General features: G+C 40.8%; 1 protein-coding gene across 4 annotated transcripts in view; it reads left to right on the forward strand.

The window, feature by feature from the left end:
• The window catches only part of LOC131103025 (astrotactin-2-like), a 239,522-nt gene that overhangs the window by 102,791 nt on the left and 120,559 nt on the right, over positions 1-16,172 (forward strand). For 3 of the 4 annotated variants that reach the window (XM_058048873.1, XM_058048853.1, XM_058048863.1), the window contains one exon: positions 15,842-15,994. In XM_058048873.1, coding sequence (XP_057904856.1) covers positions 15,842-15,994 — 153 coding nt within the window. Of the gene's footprint in view, positions 1-12,989; positions 13,037-15,841; positions 15,995-16,172 lie in introns of those variants that run through there. The other variant, XM_058048883.1, reaches the window with a different exon arrangement.

Consider the following 16,172-nt stretch of genomic DNA (forward strand, 5'->3'; position numbering starts at 1 on the left):
CCACAAAGCTTTTAATTTAATGCCTCCGCTCCCCTCAGCTGCACTCTGCCTGAAGAGGTGGCATTTGGGGCAATTAACTCGTATCCCAGCGGCTGATCTGTGCCGCGACCCGGATGCCTTTAAATACCAGCCTACCTTTTGTGTTATCTATTTGTCGTTTCTGCCGGATAAGCCTGTTCATTTGAATCCCATAATATTATCTTGAAGGATTAAGGCAATGCAACGTACATTATTATTCATTCATTCATTCATTTTCTACCGCTTTTCCTCACGAGGGTCGCGGGGGGTGCTGGAGCCTATCCCAGCTGTCTTTGGGCGAGAGGCGGGGTACACCCTGGACTGGTGGCCAGCCAATCACAGGGCACATATAGACAAACAACCATTCACACTCACATTCATACCTATGGACAATTTGGAGTCGCTAATTAACCTAGCATGTTTTTGGAATGTGGGAGGAAACCGGAGTACACGGGGAGAACATGCAAACTCCACACAGAGATGGCCGAGGGTGGAATTGAACCCTGTTCTCCTAGCTGTGAGGTCTGCGCGCTAACCACTCGACCGCACATTATTAGTCAGACAAATTAATCTCATTTTGACGTGTATGTCAAACACGAGATGCATAAATTAGGAAGTTAGTAATTAAAACATAGCACAACACTTTTGGATATCTCGATGTGAGGCGTTCACAGGAGCTGGTATCACCATCACACCTTCTCCTTCATCACAGAGCCATCAGGTGAGATTTGTGTCGCGGTGCAGATGTACCGAATAACACAATATAGGCCTTAAAGCCCCATTCAACCAGCGCCATGTCTGTGTCACTACATCCTTCAAGCTAATAGTGCTTTTCTTGCCATATTGAGGATTTGTATGACTTTCATTTGAAATACATACTGCATGATAGCTAGCTTTTTATGAGGTGATTAGAGCCGAGTGTGGCAGTGACATTAAGGGACGCGTGCTTCCGAAAGGATTGGCGTTCTCTTGTTGGTTTTATATCATATAAACATAGAAACAGCCTTGTGTACACTCCCGCTTCAGAGAATCATATGAACCATATTTTATGTTTTTTTTTGTTTGTTTTTTTTTCAACCGCTGCATCCTTTTGCTAGTGCAGTGGATTTGGTGCACTCTGATAAAGCACTGTGATGGATTTAAAGGAGAGTTATTGTTGCTGCATTGAGGCATCCGTTTTTAACATACAGCCATATGTGTTGGATCCTGGATCTGATCCGGAATTAGAGACTGGACAAAAGTGGTCAAAAACTGACAAACTGACAAATTTCAAAAGTTCCCTACTCTCTGAATGGCAAGTAGCTTTAGCATTTTAGCATTAGGTTTTCTACAACATCGGTAGAGTGTAATGTGGTTATTTATTTGTGTGTGAGCAGTAAATGAATAAGTGTTCCAGTAAACACAAAAGATAATGAAATATATTGTGTTGTAATGTGGTGTCCGAAAACCAAAAAAAAAGAAAAAAAATATGATTGAATTATTGAAAAAAAAAACAGCAAGGAGAAAAAAAATGTACTATAAAAATGGATATAAAATGCATGTGTCGAGTAATCGAGTGGGCACTTCCGTGAAGTGTGTACCGAGGCTTGATTCATTGGGGGAAGGGGCCGGAATTGATGACGTCCAAAGCCTCGCAGCCCGGCTGTACCAAGTAACGGATTTGGGAAAAGGTTCAGAATTTGCCGCTATGTGTGCCTGTCACTCAGCGAAATATGTATCACTTGATACATGACATTTATGGACAAGAAAACATTCAGAATTTTATATATATACTGTATATTTTATCTTACACTTTGTAGATTAATCCTTTGGTGATACATTTTTTTGTAGTACATAATCATTTCCAAGAGCCAAAACAGATCAGCATTCAATGCATCTCACATGAAGATCCAGCCGATCCAAGGTTTTGTGTGCACATGAACCTTCAAGAAATAAATCCATTCTCAAACCAGTTGACTGAAAATGGTTCATGGTTCATCTTGACATCACTAGTATTCACTCACATCAATAAACCACCGTACTGTATGGGGTGGTGGCACCACATCACCCTGCCCTCCTCAAAGAAACCCCAGCTGCTCCTTTATAGGGATCTCAATCTGCCCAGAATGTCCCACCATAGCCCATAGGTTGGTCTACCAAACAAATCGAATCATGTAACTCTTCACAAAACTGGATTTCAACAATACCATCTAATGTGACCTGCTGCTAAAACTTTTCATAAAATATTAACCCATACCCATATTTCCCTACCTGAACCCAAGATTAAATCCCCATAAAACCTACGACCGCGGCATAGGTATGAATGTGAGTGTGAATGGTTGTTTGTCTATATGTGCCCTGTGATTGGCTGGCCACCAGTCCAGGGTGTACCCCGCCTCTCGCCCGAAGACAGCTGGGATAGGCTCCAGCACCCCCGCGACCCTCATGAGGAAAAAGCGGTAGAAAATGAATGAATGAATGAAACCCTACGACCCCCTCCCTCATCCCCAGTACATGGTATGGTCTGATGATGTCACTAATGACATCACTATAAAGCAAACTCTTGGCGTCTCCTCCCCACATATTTCTGCAGGTGACTCCATTGGTAAGTGTTCACAGGTAAGATGAACTCTGTTCACTTGTTCCTAATAACTCCCAAATGCTAAACGACCGTTTAGTCTGAATTAACAAAGTACTAAACAAAGTACTAACAATGAAATCGTGAATATAATACTATAATAAGGGACAAGGGTCACATATTTGCAGTGTATTAAATGACCGAATAGTCTAATAAATTCAACATATACAGATCAAAACATGCATTTTTAATGCAGTTTGTCAATTCCCCCCCCCCCCCAAAAAAAAAAAAAACAAAAAAAAAACAAAAGCATCAGTTGTGTCCACTCCAGTGTGAAAACAGACTGCAGGAGTCTCATCAGTTCCTTGTGCTGCATTGTGTACTCGGGAAGCTGTGACGGCGAACAAAATGAACAAAACCCCTCAAGCAAAGTACGCCATCTGATGAGGTCATTTAGTCGAGGAAGGGGCCAGGAATCATTTAAGGACAAAATCAAGGACCCTAGCTGCCAGGAAGTATGAATAGGACCGAGAAATACACCTGAGTAATCTGATACAAAGCATAAGAAATACAAAATTCAATGATTGATTTTCACTACAAATAGCATTTCTACTGTAGCTTCGGTTCCTCAACCACTAAATAACACACATGAGCTTTCTTGTGGATACTTTCCAAGGTGGGCGGTCCCAGCATGGTCACGTTTTAATTGTTTAATTGTCAGCACGTCTTAAAAAGGAGGAGGCAGAAACAGTTGACTTAATCCTACGCCGTCTCCACGCCGCAGCAAGTAATGAATGTTTGTTCACTTCCTGTGTTTAATAGAGGAAAGAATAGATAACGTGTGTGTGGCAAGAGACAGACAGCTCATGTAGCGTTGAAAGAAGAGTGTCATAAAAGTACGCAGTGCATATAAGATATAGGGTACATATTCTCCACTTTGCTGCTGCAGCCCTTTTTATTGCCGCACTCCATCTTCTCGCAGAAAATTGAAGACCTTAGTTAGATCTCCTCTGTTGGACTGATGCATTCAATGCAGAGTGCTTTTACTGTGTTTTTCAGTACTGTGAAGTAGAAAATACTTGTTTTGTAAAGCAAAGTACAGTAAACCTCGGATATATCGGATTCAATTGTTCCCACTGGTTTTGTCCGTTATAAGCGAAATCCGTTATATGCGTATACCGGAAAATGGCCGTTTTACGCATATATCGGATTTATATCCGGTATATGCGTAAATCGGATTTTATCCGTTATAAAAAGGCACTTCCTTGACTATGTTTCCAATGTACCTGGACGCGCAGGCAACGCTGCAAACGCTGCAAATGACGTCGTATAGCGGCCTGTCACGATTCGGCGAATCGGAGCGCCACGATGCGGCCATCCGATATATGCGAGGGAAATTTAATGGAAATGCATTGGAACGGGACTGGAGATTTTGTCCGAAATAGGCGAAATCCGTTATAAAAAATCTGATATATGCAATGAATTTTTATTGGAAATGCATTACAGAAAAATCGGTTCTTTTTTATCTGTCCGTTGTGAGCGAATTTCCGATATATCCGAGTCCGATATATCCGAGGTTTACTGTATACAGTACTGCACTACCGGGCACCGACCAGCAGAGGCGCTACTGATTCAAAATAGCAAATAGATTATATTCCGCTACCAGTCAAACTCCAGTTTAAAAGCCTTTAAATGTATCTGTTTAACATAACACTTTGTCAGCATAATTTTTCATGCTTGGCGCATAATTCACAAATGTTTGTTTGCTGTAACCTGCCATTGGTCAATATGCAATTTCAGGCAGAGCGATGTTGCAGTGTATGAAATTAACGTAATTGTCTCTGGATGCGATGAATCATCTTGGGTGTGTGATAAATTGGCACCATATTGTAATTATATTTGCATAATGTCTCTCCGCTTCATTTCCGCTGGAAAGTTCCACCACCCACCCACCCACCCTTTCCTGCAAACAGCATTTCATGTTGTTGTTGTTGGCAACATTGGGATCTTTATAAGCAGCTAGCTATATATCAGTGTCTCTCCCCTGGGTAGCCGTAAAGGCGTTACATCAAATTCAGACGACCCAGAAGCAATTAATACACTAACAAACAATCAAAACGTGGAATTGTTTGATGGAAACTGTAAAATATGAGAACATCTCCTGTGAAGGGATCACGTAGAAGCGCACAGATAGCCTCGAGTATCTTCGAGGTTTAAGTTCCTGGTTTGGACATCCATCCTTTTTGAAGCCTATCCCAGCTGGACATGAAATACAATACATGCATGATAAAATGGAAGCTATTTCATAGTACTGCAACGTTCGATGAGACACACAAGAAGTTTTTATTGCAGGTTTGAAGTATCTCACCACAGGCATAGTAATAATTAGTAATAATCATCTTCATATAATAACGGTTACAGTTGCAGTTCTAACCCACAACGAGCTAAAACTCAACTCTGAACCTCAACATCACTTCCTGTCCTCCACACATCTGGAACACATGTACTTCAACACATACAAGTTTTATGGGTTTTCTCCGGGTACTCCGGTTTCCTCCCACATTCCAAAAACATGCTAGGTTAATTGGTGACTCCAAATTGTCCATAGGTATGGACAATTTGAATGTACAATGGAATGTGAGTGTGAATGGTTGTTTGTCTATATGTGTCCTGTGATTGGCTGGCGACCAGTCCAGTCTTGTGAGGAAAAGCGGTAGAAAATGAATGAATGAATGAATATTGTATTGAGTATTGAGTTATATGAGTGCAAGGTGACTATAGGGGTGTTATTTCAAGTCTGGAGGGCTCTAATGTAAAAAAATAAATAAATAATGGGAACGATTATTTGATTTATAAATAGCCACGTATACATGGACCCAAATATTCCAATTCCATTCGGGTTATTTGCTCAAACGGAAAGAATGTAACCTTTGTATACACCTCATTCCGAAAGACAAGTGCCAATCCGATTGAATATATAATCAGATTGGAATATTCCTTTCCATGTATACCATTGCTTTTGGAAAGGTCATTCGGAAAGAGTCCATTCGGAAAGAGAAAACTCCTCATGCAAATGTGGCTACTGATTTATAGATAAGGAATCCTACCCAAAAGTAAATAACTAAATTATCAAGTTTAATTTTTTTTTCTTCTCAGAAATACAAAAAAAAGTTCAACAAGTATAGCAGTGAATTCATGAAATTATGTTTTATGGCCTGGTGTTTGTTCCTACCAGGGGCAAAACAAACATCGCTGGTCATATTGTTTACCACTAAACATTCAAACTCATAATTTGCATATTCATGTCCACCCTCTCTGTGATGTATGAGAACAAAATATATCCCTTAAACTTGCACGTACCGGTACCTGCTGTTAATCTTGAGGGCAAGTCAAGGCAAGTTTACATGAGTGGCGCATGTTTCATTTGTGCTTTTACACAAAGACACAAATGAAGTGTAAAAAACAACAATAATGCCAGAAGCCTACATGATCTCACACACAAAACCTTAATAAACAAGGATATTTGCAGTATGTTTTGCTCGCTGTGTGTTGCCAGCCTTCTGTTTTTTGACTATATCACACCGTGCGTTAATGAGCTGGACAACTTCCTGTGAAGATGCTTCTTGCAGGTCAGTGTTTGGATCTGTCTTCAGCTACTTTTAAGCATGAAGGGACGCATCTATATTTTATCGTGACTCAAGGCAAGAGGCAATCTGAAGATTGTTTCTGGATTCCTGCAGTCCGAAGTCAACAATATACTGTATTTGCCAAAATAGATAGAAGATAAGATGTCATTTCCAGCTTGTAAAACAAACAACACAACACAGACGGCATACAGAGTAACCTACCCACTGCACCGTATGGCCATACAAATGACTACATGGAATACCCATGCAAAACAAAAACCCATATATTCCCTCCGCAAGGCATGCTGGGTAGCTTGTGGTACTCTATTCTCCCCAAAATATTGCACTTGTTTGTCATGTTTTTGCTTGATTAAAAAATATGTTGGGTGGCACGGCGGTCGAGTGTTTAGCACGCAGACCACACAGCTAGGAGACCAGGGTTAAATTCCACCCTCGGCCATCTCTGTGTGGAGTTTGCATGTTCTCCCTGTGCATGTGTGGGTTTTCTCCGGGTACTCCGGTTTCCTCCCATATTCCAAACCATGCTAGGTTAATTAGCCACTCTAAATTGTCCATAGCTATGAATGTGAGTGTGAATGGTTGTTTGTCTATATGTGCCCTGTGATTGGCTGGCCACCAGTCCGGGGTGTACCCCGCCTCTTGCCCAAAGACAGCTGGGATAGGCTCCAGCACCCCCCCGCGACCCTCGTGAGGAAAAAGCGGTAGAAAAATAATGAATTAATGAAAAAATATGTTGAAGAGACCACCAGAGAAGTAAACGAGGAGGAGTAAAGATACTCTTGATAGCCAACGTTATATTGTCGTACAGCTGGACTACCCAGCATGCCTTGAGGGCATTTGGAAATAACAGTTTTTAACTTACGTGTCATGTTTAGCATTTAGCTGTTGTTAGCTGACTACATGCATTGGAACATTACTGACATCTAGTGGCCATGGAGTGACACTACATAGTGTATACCTTCTTGTCTTTCAATATTTTTGTCATTTAAAAAAAATAAATAAATAAAACGCAATAGAGAGGGAGCGATAATCAAACCCAATATTCCAATGGACGACTGTATGCATTTGTCAAGTATTATTGGAAATGTTTAGGAAGAATTTTTTGAAGGGGTATGCATCACTCTACCGTATAAGCGTTTGAGTGGACAGCAGCCTTTCCTTTGTATATATTAATGCCGCTCCGCAAAGCAGTATCTGACAGCGGTGCACTGCCTCTGTGATGTCTGATATACTGTACGAGCCGTCATCACTGTCGGAGTAGCCTCCGGAGTGGCAGGCCCACGGTCTGTGCAAGACAAGAAAGGAAGCGAGCGCAAGGATACAGAACATCCTTTCCATCAACTTCCCTTTTTTCCCCAGTGGCACCAAAACCATCGGAATGCCTTGGAGCATGTCAGCGTCTTCCTTACAAAACATCATATTAGAGGTAGAGGTCAGATGGAGAATTCTAGACTTGTGTTCCAAGAGTGTGGCTTTGTTGTAGAACATTATTTGGACCAGGTGTGCTCATCTGCATCGCTTCTATTCTTAGCAAATGACTTTTTTTAAGGAAAAACACACCAGTTTAAAATGTCAACTTTGCTATTTACAGTGCAGCGACACAATTTGAAGGTCCTGTTGAATATACTGGTCTTTGTACTGGCTTCTTAGTGTGTTAATACATACAGAGGAACCTTGGAACTCCACCACAGTGTGTTCCAGATGAATGTACTGTATTTTCTGGATTATAAGTCGCTCCGGAGTATAAGTCGCACAAGGCCAACAATTCATAATTAGGTAGAAAAAAACATATATAAGTCGCACTGGAGTATAAGTCACATTTTTTGACTTATTGTTAGAACTTGCCTTCTAGGTGGAAGTCTGTCTGTCTGTTTTGGTTAAGTAGTTTGGAAAATAAAATACCATATTTTCTGGACTATAAGTCGCTCCGGAGCATAAGTCGCACAAGGCCAAAAATGTATAATTGGGTAGAAAAAAACATACATAAGTCGAACTGGAGTATAAGTCGCATTTTTTTACTTATTGTTAGAACTTGCCTTCTAGGAGGACGTAATGTCTGTTTTGGTCAAGTAGTTTGTAAAATAAATTACCATATTTTCTGGACTATAAGTCGCTCTGGAGTATAAGTCGCACAAGGCCCAAAATTCATAATTAGGTAGAAAAAAAACATACATAAGTTGCACTGGAGTATAAGTCGCATTTTTTTACTTATTGTTAGAACTTGCCTCCTAGGAGGACATAATGTCTGTTTTGGTTAAGTAGTTTGGAAAATAAAATACCATATTTTCTGGACTATAAGTCGCTATAAGTCGCACAAAGCCAAAAATTCATAATTAGGTAGAAAAAAAAAAAACATACATAAGTCGAACTGGAGTATAAGTCGCATTTTTTGACTTATTGTTAGAACTTGCCTTCTAGGAGGAAGTATGTCTGTCTGTTTTGGTTAAGTAGTTTGGAAAATAAAATACCATATTTTCTGGACTATAAGTTGCTCCGGAGTATAAGTCGCACAAGGCCCAAAATTCATAATTAGGTAGAAAAAAAACATACATAAGTCGCACTGAAGTATAAGTCGCATTTTTTGACTTATTGTTAGAACTTGCCTTCTAGGAGGACGTAATGTCTGTTTTGGTAAAGTAGTTTGTATAAGTCGCATTTTTTGCGGGTAATTTATTTTATGACCAAAACAGACATTATGTCCTCTTGGAAGGCAAGTTCTAACAATAAAAGAATAGAGAACAGGCTGAATAGGTGTAAGATATGCTAACACAATGCTTATTCAGCTAACAAAAAATAAACATAAACAGAAAAGGTGTCCAGTGTTTATGTAAATAAACAGTTTTTTCATTTGTAAGACTGGCATTCAGAATCACAAAGTGCCTCAGCTTTGGTTCACCCCCCCCCCCCCCCCCACCCACCACCTTTTCCCTCTTCTGCTTAGTGTTCATACGGGACTACACGTTTGGCAAAAATGATGGCTTGTTCACTTCAAAGAGCCGGCTCCCGGCCTGCTCTAAGAGCCATTTTGTTGGGAAGCGACAAAAGGAGAGAGCTGATAGGAGGCTACACAAGGGCCAGGGCAAGACGGAGGTGCAAAAAAAAAAAACACATAAAAGCTCATGCGGAACAAAAGCCAGAACAGAAGGTGACAAGGAACGTATTCAAACACATACACAACGTACAGTATTGCTGCAATTCCTGCTAGAGAGGCACAAAAGACTCTCAAATTGATGTAGTAAAGTCATTAGTAAGGTAAATTTAGAAAAAACGGGCAGCACGCCAGTTGAGTGGTTAGCGTGCAGACCTCACAGCTAGGAGACCAGGGTTCAATTCCACCCTCGGCCATTTCTGTGTGGAGTTTGCATGTTCTCCCCGTGCATGCGTGGGTTTTCTCCGGGTACTCCGGTTTCCTCCCACATTCCAAAAACATGCTAGGTTAATTGGCCACTCCAAATTGTCCATAGGTATGAATGTGAGTGTGAATGGTTGTTTGTCTATATGTGCCCTGTGATTGGCTGGCCACCAGTCCAGGGTGTACCCCGCCTCTTGCCCGAAGACAGCTGGGATAGGCTCCAGCACCCCCGTGACCCTCGTGAGGAAAAGCGGTAACATATTAACATATTTTAAACTACATATGTTACTAGCATCTATTTTTATTATTTTTTAAATATTTTTTTTCCGTACTTATGTGCTGGCACCACGATGTTGTGCCTTTGTGTTTACTGTATGTTCCAACTTCGATCTAGTCTCCATAATAATTATTTATTGTATTTTTTTTACTTTGAAATTGCAACTTTACTTGACGTATCTGTATGTTAAAATTATTTATTGATGGAAATATATTTGCAGATATGTGCAATGAGTAGAAATACTACACTACAGTATATAAGAAAAGCAAAAACAAACCTGTGCCAATGCTTGCGTTGTGATCTTGATCATGTGATCTCGACACCCCTTGGCCTCCAATCACTCCGCTCTTTCAGACACTTTCCTTTCATCAGACATCCTTTGTCTCCCCCAAACTGTTTTGGCTTTTTTTTTTTTTTTTGTACCTGTCTAACCTCTTACCTCCCCCTTTTCATGTAACTGTCACATCTCCAAGCGGCGGCGTCAATGTTTCCTCCAATTGACGTACTCGACTTTTTTTTCCGTCGGAACGATGGAGCGTTGGATAAATCACATAGGGAATCAAACGCTTTGGCTTGAAACCCCGCTATTTCATCCTTATTGAGCTGCTCTGCCATCATTTGCTCTTCCAGGCGTGAAGGGGAGGACAAAAACAAGGCAACTCCATCGCTGCAGTAGCAACACTAGAAAAAGTCAGTAATGCAAGTCAATATAATAAGAAATTTGCGAGGATGCCATTTCTTGGGTACATTTATCCCCCTACCCTGAAGATACTTTTTCTTTTTTTGTGTGGAATTAAAACAGCGGGGTCCCAATGATCTTCAAAAATGTTCTCATCATTTCCCTGGTGGCTACATGGGCTTCTGTGAATACAAATGCTGTCGAGCTGCCAGCCAGGATGGATAAGAACAAGACAAGTGTGCATGTGAAAGACTTGCCTTTAAATCGGCATTCAGGCATAAATGACATGGCGGCAGTTACTTTACTTTGATGTTCGCTCTGGCTTTAAGGGAGTATTTCTTCTTTCTGAGTCATGTTTTTTTAAAAAAAAAAGAAACGGCAGTTTTCAATGGTGGCAGCTTAGGTATTGATGTTTTCTTCTGTCCTGTTATCTTTCAGCAGTATTTAATCATGTTTTGGGATAGAATTGTGTGTATAAGACATTCTTGCACTCAAAACAAGGACACTGTTCGGTTTCCAAACCTTTGGGAAATATTTTCTTGTGTGCGGAATGTAAAATTACATACTTGGCATTCATCACAAACTCTCGCTAGCGGTCAGGAATCCGATATGTGAAATGTTAGGGATTGATCCAAAAAGTCCTAATCGATATTAGTATGAATGTCATTCATTTGATCATTTTGTAATGGGGAGAGAAAACAACCATAAATATTTATTTTATATAGGGAACAGCTGATTAACCCATTCAATCTCGGCCTTGACACACAGGAAGTTATCAGTGTCGATATTGGCTGTTAAAAAAAAGTTTTACTAGTTTTTTTTTTTTAGAATTATAGTTTTACATGCTAAATTAATTCAAAATGCACATAAATGTTAAATGGAAGACATAAATGAACATTTATGGTTACTGAATGTTATCTTATTTATGTCTTATGTCTTATTTTTTATTTATTTTTTATTTTTTTATTAAAAAGCAGTAGCAAATGAATGAATGAATTTATTATCAGAATCAGAAAAGGGTTTATTGCCAGGTATGATCAAAAGTAGGTGCAGACACATCTATTAAAAAAGAATGAAAAATACAAAATATACAGAACAAACAGTATAAATATATGTACACAGTCTGTTTTTGTTTGTTATTCCAGATATATTATATATATAATATTATATATAATATTACATATTATATATATAATATTATATATTTTCTAAAATATTATTATTATAGAATTGAACATGTTAATATTGTAACATGGAAGGAAGAGGGCTATTCTATTGGGAAGGGAAGGATATCCAGGGGAAGGGAAGGATATCCAGGAGAAGGGAAGGATATCCAGGAGAAGGGAAGGATATCCAGGAGAAGGGAAGGATATCCAGGAGAAGGGAAGGATATCCAGGAGAAGGGAAGGATATCCAGGGGAAGGGAAGGATATCCAGGAGAAGGGAAGGATATCGGATCGTCAGTGACACGGAGGCTGAAATTGGCTCCAGCCTCCCCTCCGATCCTGCAGTGGATAAGCATTATTGATGATTGATGGATGCTTAGATAGGAAGATGGATGGGTGCATGGGTGGCGGCTGAAATGTGTTGCACCACCGTACGATAGCAGGGATAGAATGTCCATGCTTGCTCCTGTCATGCCTGCAGGTTAGAATGTCTGTGTTTTCTTCCGTCGTGGGAGAAAAAAAGCAATATTTGCACTGTGAGATTTACAGCCCATCTATTACGCTTAAAGTTGTTTGCTGGTGTAAACATGACAATCGGCATGCAAGGGATTCAGGTCAGAATTTCAATCTTTGCTGTAACAGATACAAGTGGCATACAGGTCAGAGCTTTCCATCCTGTCAGGGTGGCGCTCAAGTTGTGTTCTTTTTCGGCCGTTCAGAGTGGAATAATCCAACATTGTTATTTATGCCGACAGGACCAAGTCCTATAGGCGTCTCCACGGCGATCACGGTTGACTGCAGCTGACCACATAAAATGACATCACTCAATGGATCACCCAATACTCAAAACAACAGGGCACATATAGACAAACAACCATCCACACTCACATTCATACCTATGGACAATTTGGAGTCGCCAATTAACCTAGCATGTTTTTGGAATGTGGGAGGAAACCGGAGTACCCGGAGAAAACTCAGGCATGCATGGGGAGAACATGCAAATGTAAGGTACATAAAAGATAAGGTAACATGGTTTAAAAAAAATGTCTAATATGCATAAATATGGTTAGAGCATTTAAGAGTAGTAATAGTTCATGTCATACATATAAAATTCAGTTGTAAAAGAAAAAAAGACACCCTACTATTTTTTTTATATGTTTGTTTCTAAAATAACCAAATCGCCATTGTTGGCGTTTGGGTGTAATACCGCAACGTCCACTAGGGGAGTGCTAGCAGCAATGGTGGTATAGAGTAGGTGACAAAACGACAGAGGAAGAATAAATCCTGAGGGTGAATATAGTCAAGTCATCTTGGGTTGTCTTCCTTATTCTGTACCACAGGTTAGTACAAAGTAGAGAAAATTTATATTTTAACGGCTGTAAAGAGTTTAGAAAGTTGCTAGAGTAAACAGCTGACTGCTAAATGTTTGTTACAAAATGTGTTGTAGAGAATTTGAACATAAGAGAAATGGCTAATGCTAGCCAGCTTTAATGTACAGTTAATAGCATGAAGCAGACTAATTGAAAAATGTGAAATGTGTTTGGAAACAAATTGGTAATTGTTGATGTAATCATCTTATGATATCTGAAGTGTTATTTTTGAGAGGAAGAATAAATCCTGAGGGTGAATATACGTCAAGTCATCGTGGATTGTCTTCCTTATTCTGTACAACAGGATTTTCAAGGCATACAACCCCTCCAGGTAGTGGAGGGGCAACACAAACTCCACACAGAGATGGCCGAGGGTGGGATTGAAGTCGGGTCTCTGCGCTAACCACTAGACCGCCGTGCAGCCCTGTATCATCATTCCACCCGACAAAAAGAATGTTCCAAATGAATCTTTAGGGGCCCACAATTGATATTGAATTCCTGTAAAGACTGTCATGGAAGTTCTGACCCAACGGGTTGCATCAAAAGGCTTTATGGAAGCTTTAACACCGCACTCTCAGGCATTTTTTTTTATTTTCCGACGGCAGGTACGCTGCCAACGCAATGTCCTGCATTTAGCATGACCTTGCTTCCATTAGCCGCAGGCCTTAGTATCACTTGGCAGCCCTGACTTTTCCATAAGAGGGTCGGGAGTTTTCAGAAAGGGCAGAGTGGGTTTCAACACAGCCTTCACTTAAATCATAATGATGTATGTGCCGAGAGACGGAGAGAGGCGGAGAGAGACGGTCTCTTTCGCTCTCCGCTGCACTTGAAGTGGTAAGAAAACGGATCGATGGGTTTATTTGGTGTGAATAGCTGTTATGATGGCAAATCCCTCCCATCCATGAGTGGAAGCGCAGCTTTCTTTCATGTGAGCCACGAGGCTAACACTCACACGCACCCCAGGGTTGGTACATCGGCACCTCCGTTTGCAACAACATGGCCGGGAGCAAAAGATGCAGCCATCAAAGTTCTTCTCCGACCTCAAAGATTGTTCTGTCAGTCGGAAACATTTTGTGTCCCCCCACCCCCTCTGCCATTAGGTAGGGAAGAAACATGTCTCCCCTTGGGGCTTGGAGCAGACACTCTCTGGCGTCCCCACATTGGACCATAAAGTTGACTCTCAACTTGAGTCTCTGATGTTGATTTTGGAGGTTCAGCTGTTCGCTTGGGCCCTCCCTTTTCCTTATTGGCCCCTCCCTTTCAAGACCCCCCCCCCCATTTCTATAAAAGATGTTGAGGATTTACTGATTTTTTATTTAAAAAATTCATAAAACTGTTTTTAAATCATTGGCATGGTTGCCCCTATTTGTACACGTGTTCATGTGTTGTGTTTGAATTAAATTATTCATTCATTCATTTTCTACCGCTTTTCCTCACAAGGGTCACGGGGGGTGCTGGAGCCTATCCCAGCTGTCTTCGGGGAGAGGCGGGGTACACCCTGGATTGGTGGCCAGCCAATCACAGGGCACATATAGACAAACAACCATTCACACTCACATTCATACCTGTGGCCAATTAACCTAGCATGTTTTTGGAATGTGGGAGGAAGCCGGAGTACCCGGAGAAAACCCACGCATGCACAGGGAGAACATGCAAACTCCACACAGAGATGGCTGAGGATGGAATTGAAACCAGGTCTCCTAGCTGTGAGGTCTGCGCGCTAACCACTAGACCACCGTGCCGCCCTGAATTAAATTATGTATAGAAAAATGTTTTTCATATTATGTTAAAATCTGTACACCTGTTAAATGAATGTTATTTCATTTCATGTTATGATACTCATCAAAACAGGTCACCCCCTAAGTCCCCGGATTGGTTGCCTGCACCCATCGGGGACATACTACATATATGTGTGTAGGGCGGAGATGGGATCTAATATGTCTGATGAAGGTCAAACGGACTGAAACGTTACCTCAATAAACTAATGAATGAGAGCGACACAGTGTGCGGGAACCTCTTTTTGGAGACCGGTATTTGCAAAACTAATCATATCTCATTCATCATATATCTTATATAACATATCATATATGACACTATGTAATGAAAATGATCCGACATGAAAACAAAACACGGAATTAATAGTAAAGCAATTACTCTGAAATTTAGGTCAGACAAAAAAAAAAAAAAAAAAACGTTAAGTATACATCAAGTGAATGGTCTCCACATTTTGACCTCAACAAAGGTTCCGTCCAAATGACTCTTTGGTGCAAGTGAGAACATTAATATATGGCGCTTGACCTGTACGCTCTTCCTTTTATCATTTCCACGCTCGAAGGAAAGTGAGCAAAGCCTCTCTCTCTTTCTCGTTCTTTCGCTCTCTCCCTCGCTCTACTACGCAGTCACTTTCCCCAAAGCGAGGTGTTCTTGAGTCATCTATCAGAATGACTGAGACTGAGCCACTATGGAAGCGTTGGCAGGATCCCCTGTAGAGAGAGATGAGGCAATATTGGATTGATGGAATCCTTTGAAGGCCAGAAAAAGTACAAGAAATATGGCAGCTTTTTTTCTAAACGGGGCAGGCTATTGGCTCATGATGTATATGATGCTCTCATTTCCAATCTATCCGAAGACGTAAAACAAGTTATTTGCAGCTTGTCCTCTCTTTGACTTTAGGAGCATCTTCCCACATTTGTCTTCCATGTCTGAAGCATATATTGGTCACTTTGAGGTGTTATGCTATGAGTGACATTTCCATTCTGTCATCCTCTGCTGTAGCGATTGACCCGAACAGAGAGGCGGTGGAAGATTTGATGCAGAGGTTCCAGGACAGCTTCCGCGTTCCGAAAACTTCGCCGGACATTTCTCACTACCAGCACGTCATCCACAGCTCATCTACCGGCCGCCGGAGAATCCCCAGCCACACCAGAGGTAGGACGGAGTTGTCATACAAGCTTCCTCTGGGGGCTTGCAGCAGCTGGAGAAAAATAAAGAAACCTGATAAGCTAGCTATGTTAAAGGAAACATTTATGTGAAAGAAATACTGTAATCTAGTATATAGAAGAACATATTTACATACTGTATATACTGTACATCCAAGATCTTATAA

This window comes from Doryrhamphus excisus, chromosome 2, assembly GCF_030265055.1.
Source record: "Doryrhamphus excisus isolate RoL2022-K1 chromosome 2, RoL_Dexc_1.0, whole genome shotgun sequence".
Lineage (NCBI taxonomy): Eukaryota > Metazoa > Chordata > Actinopteri > Syngnathiformes > Syngnathidae > Doryrhamphus > Doryrhamphus excisus.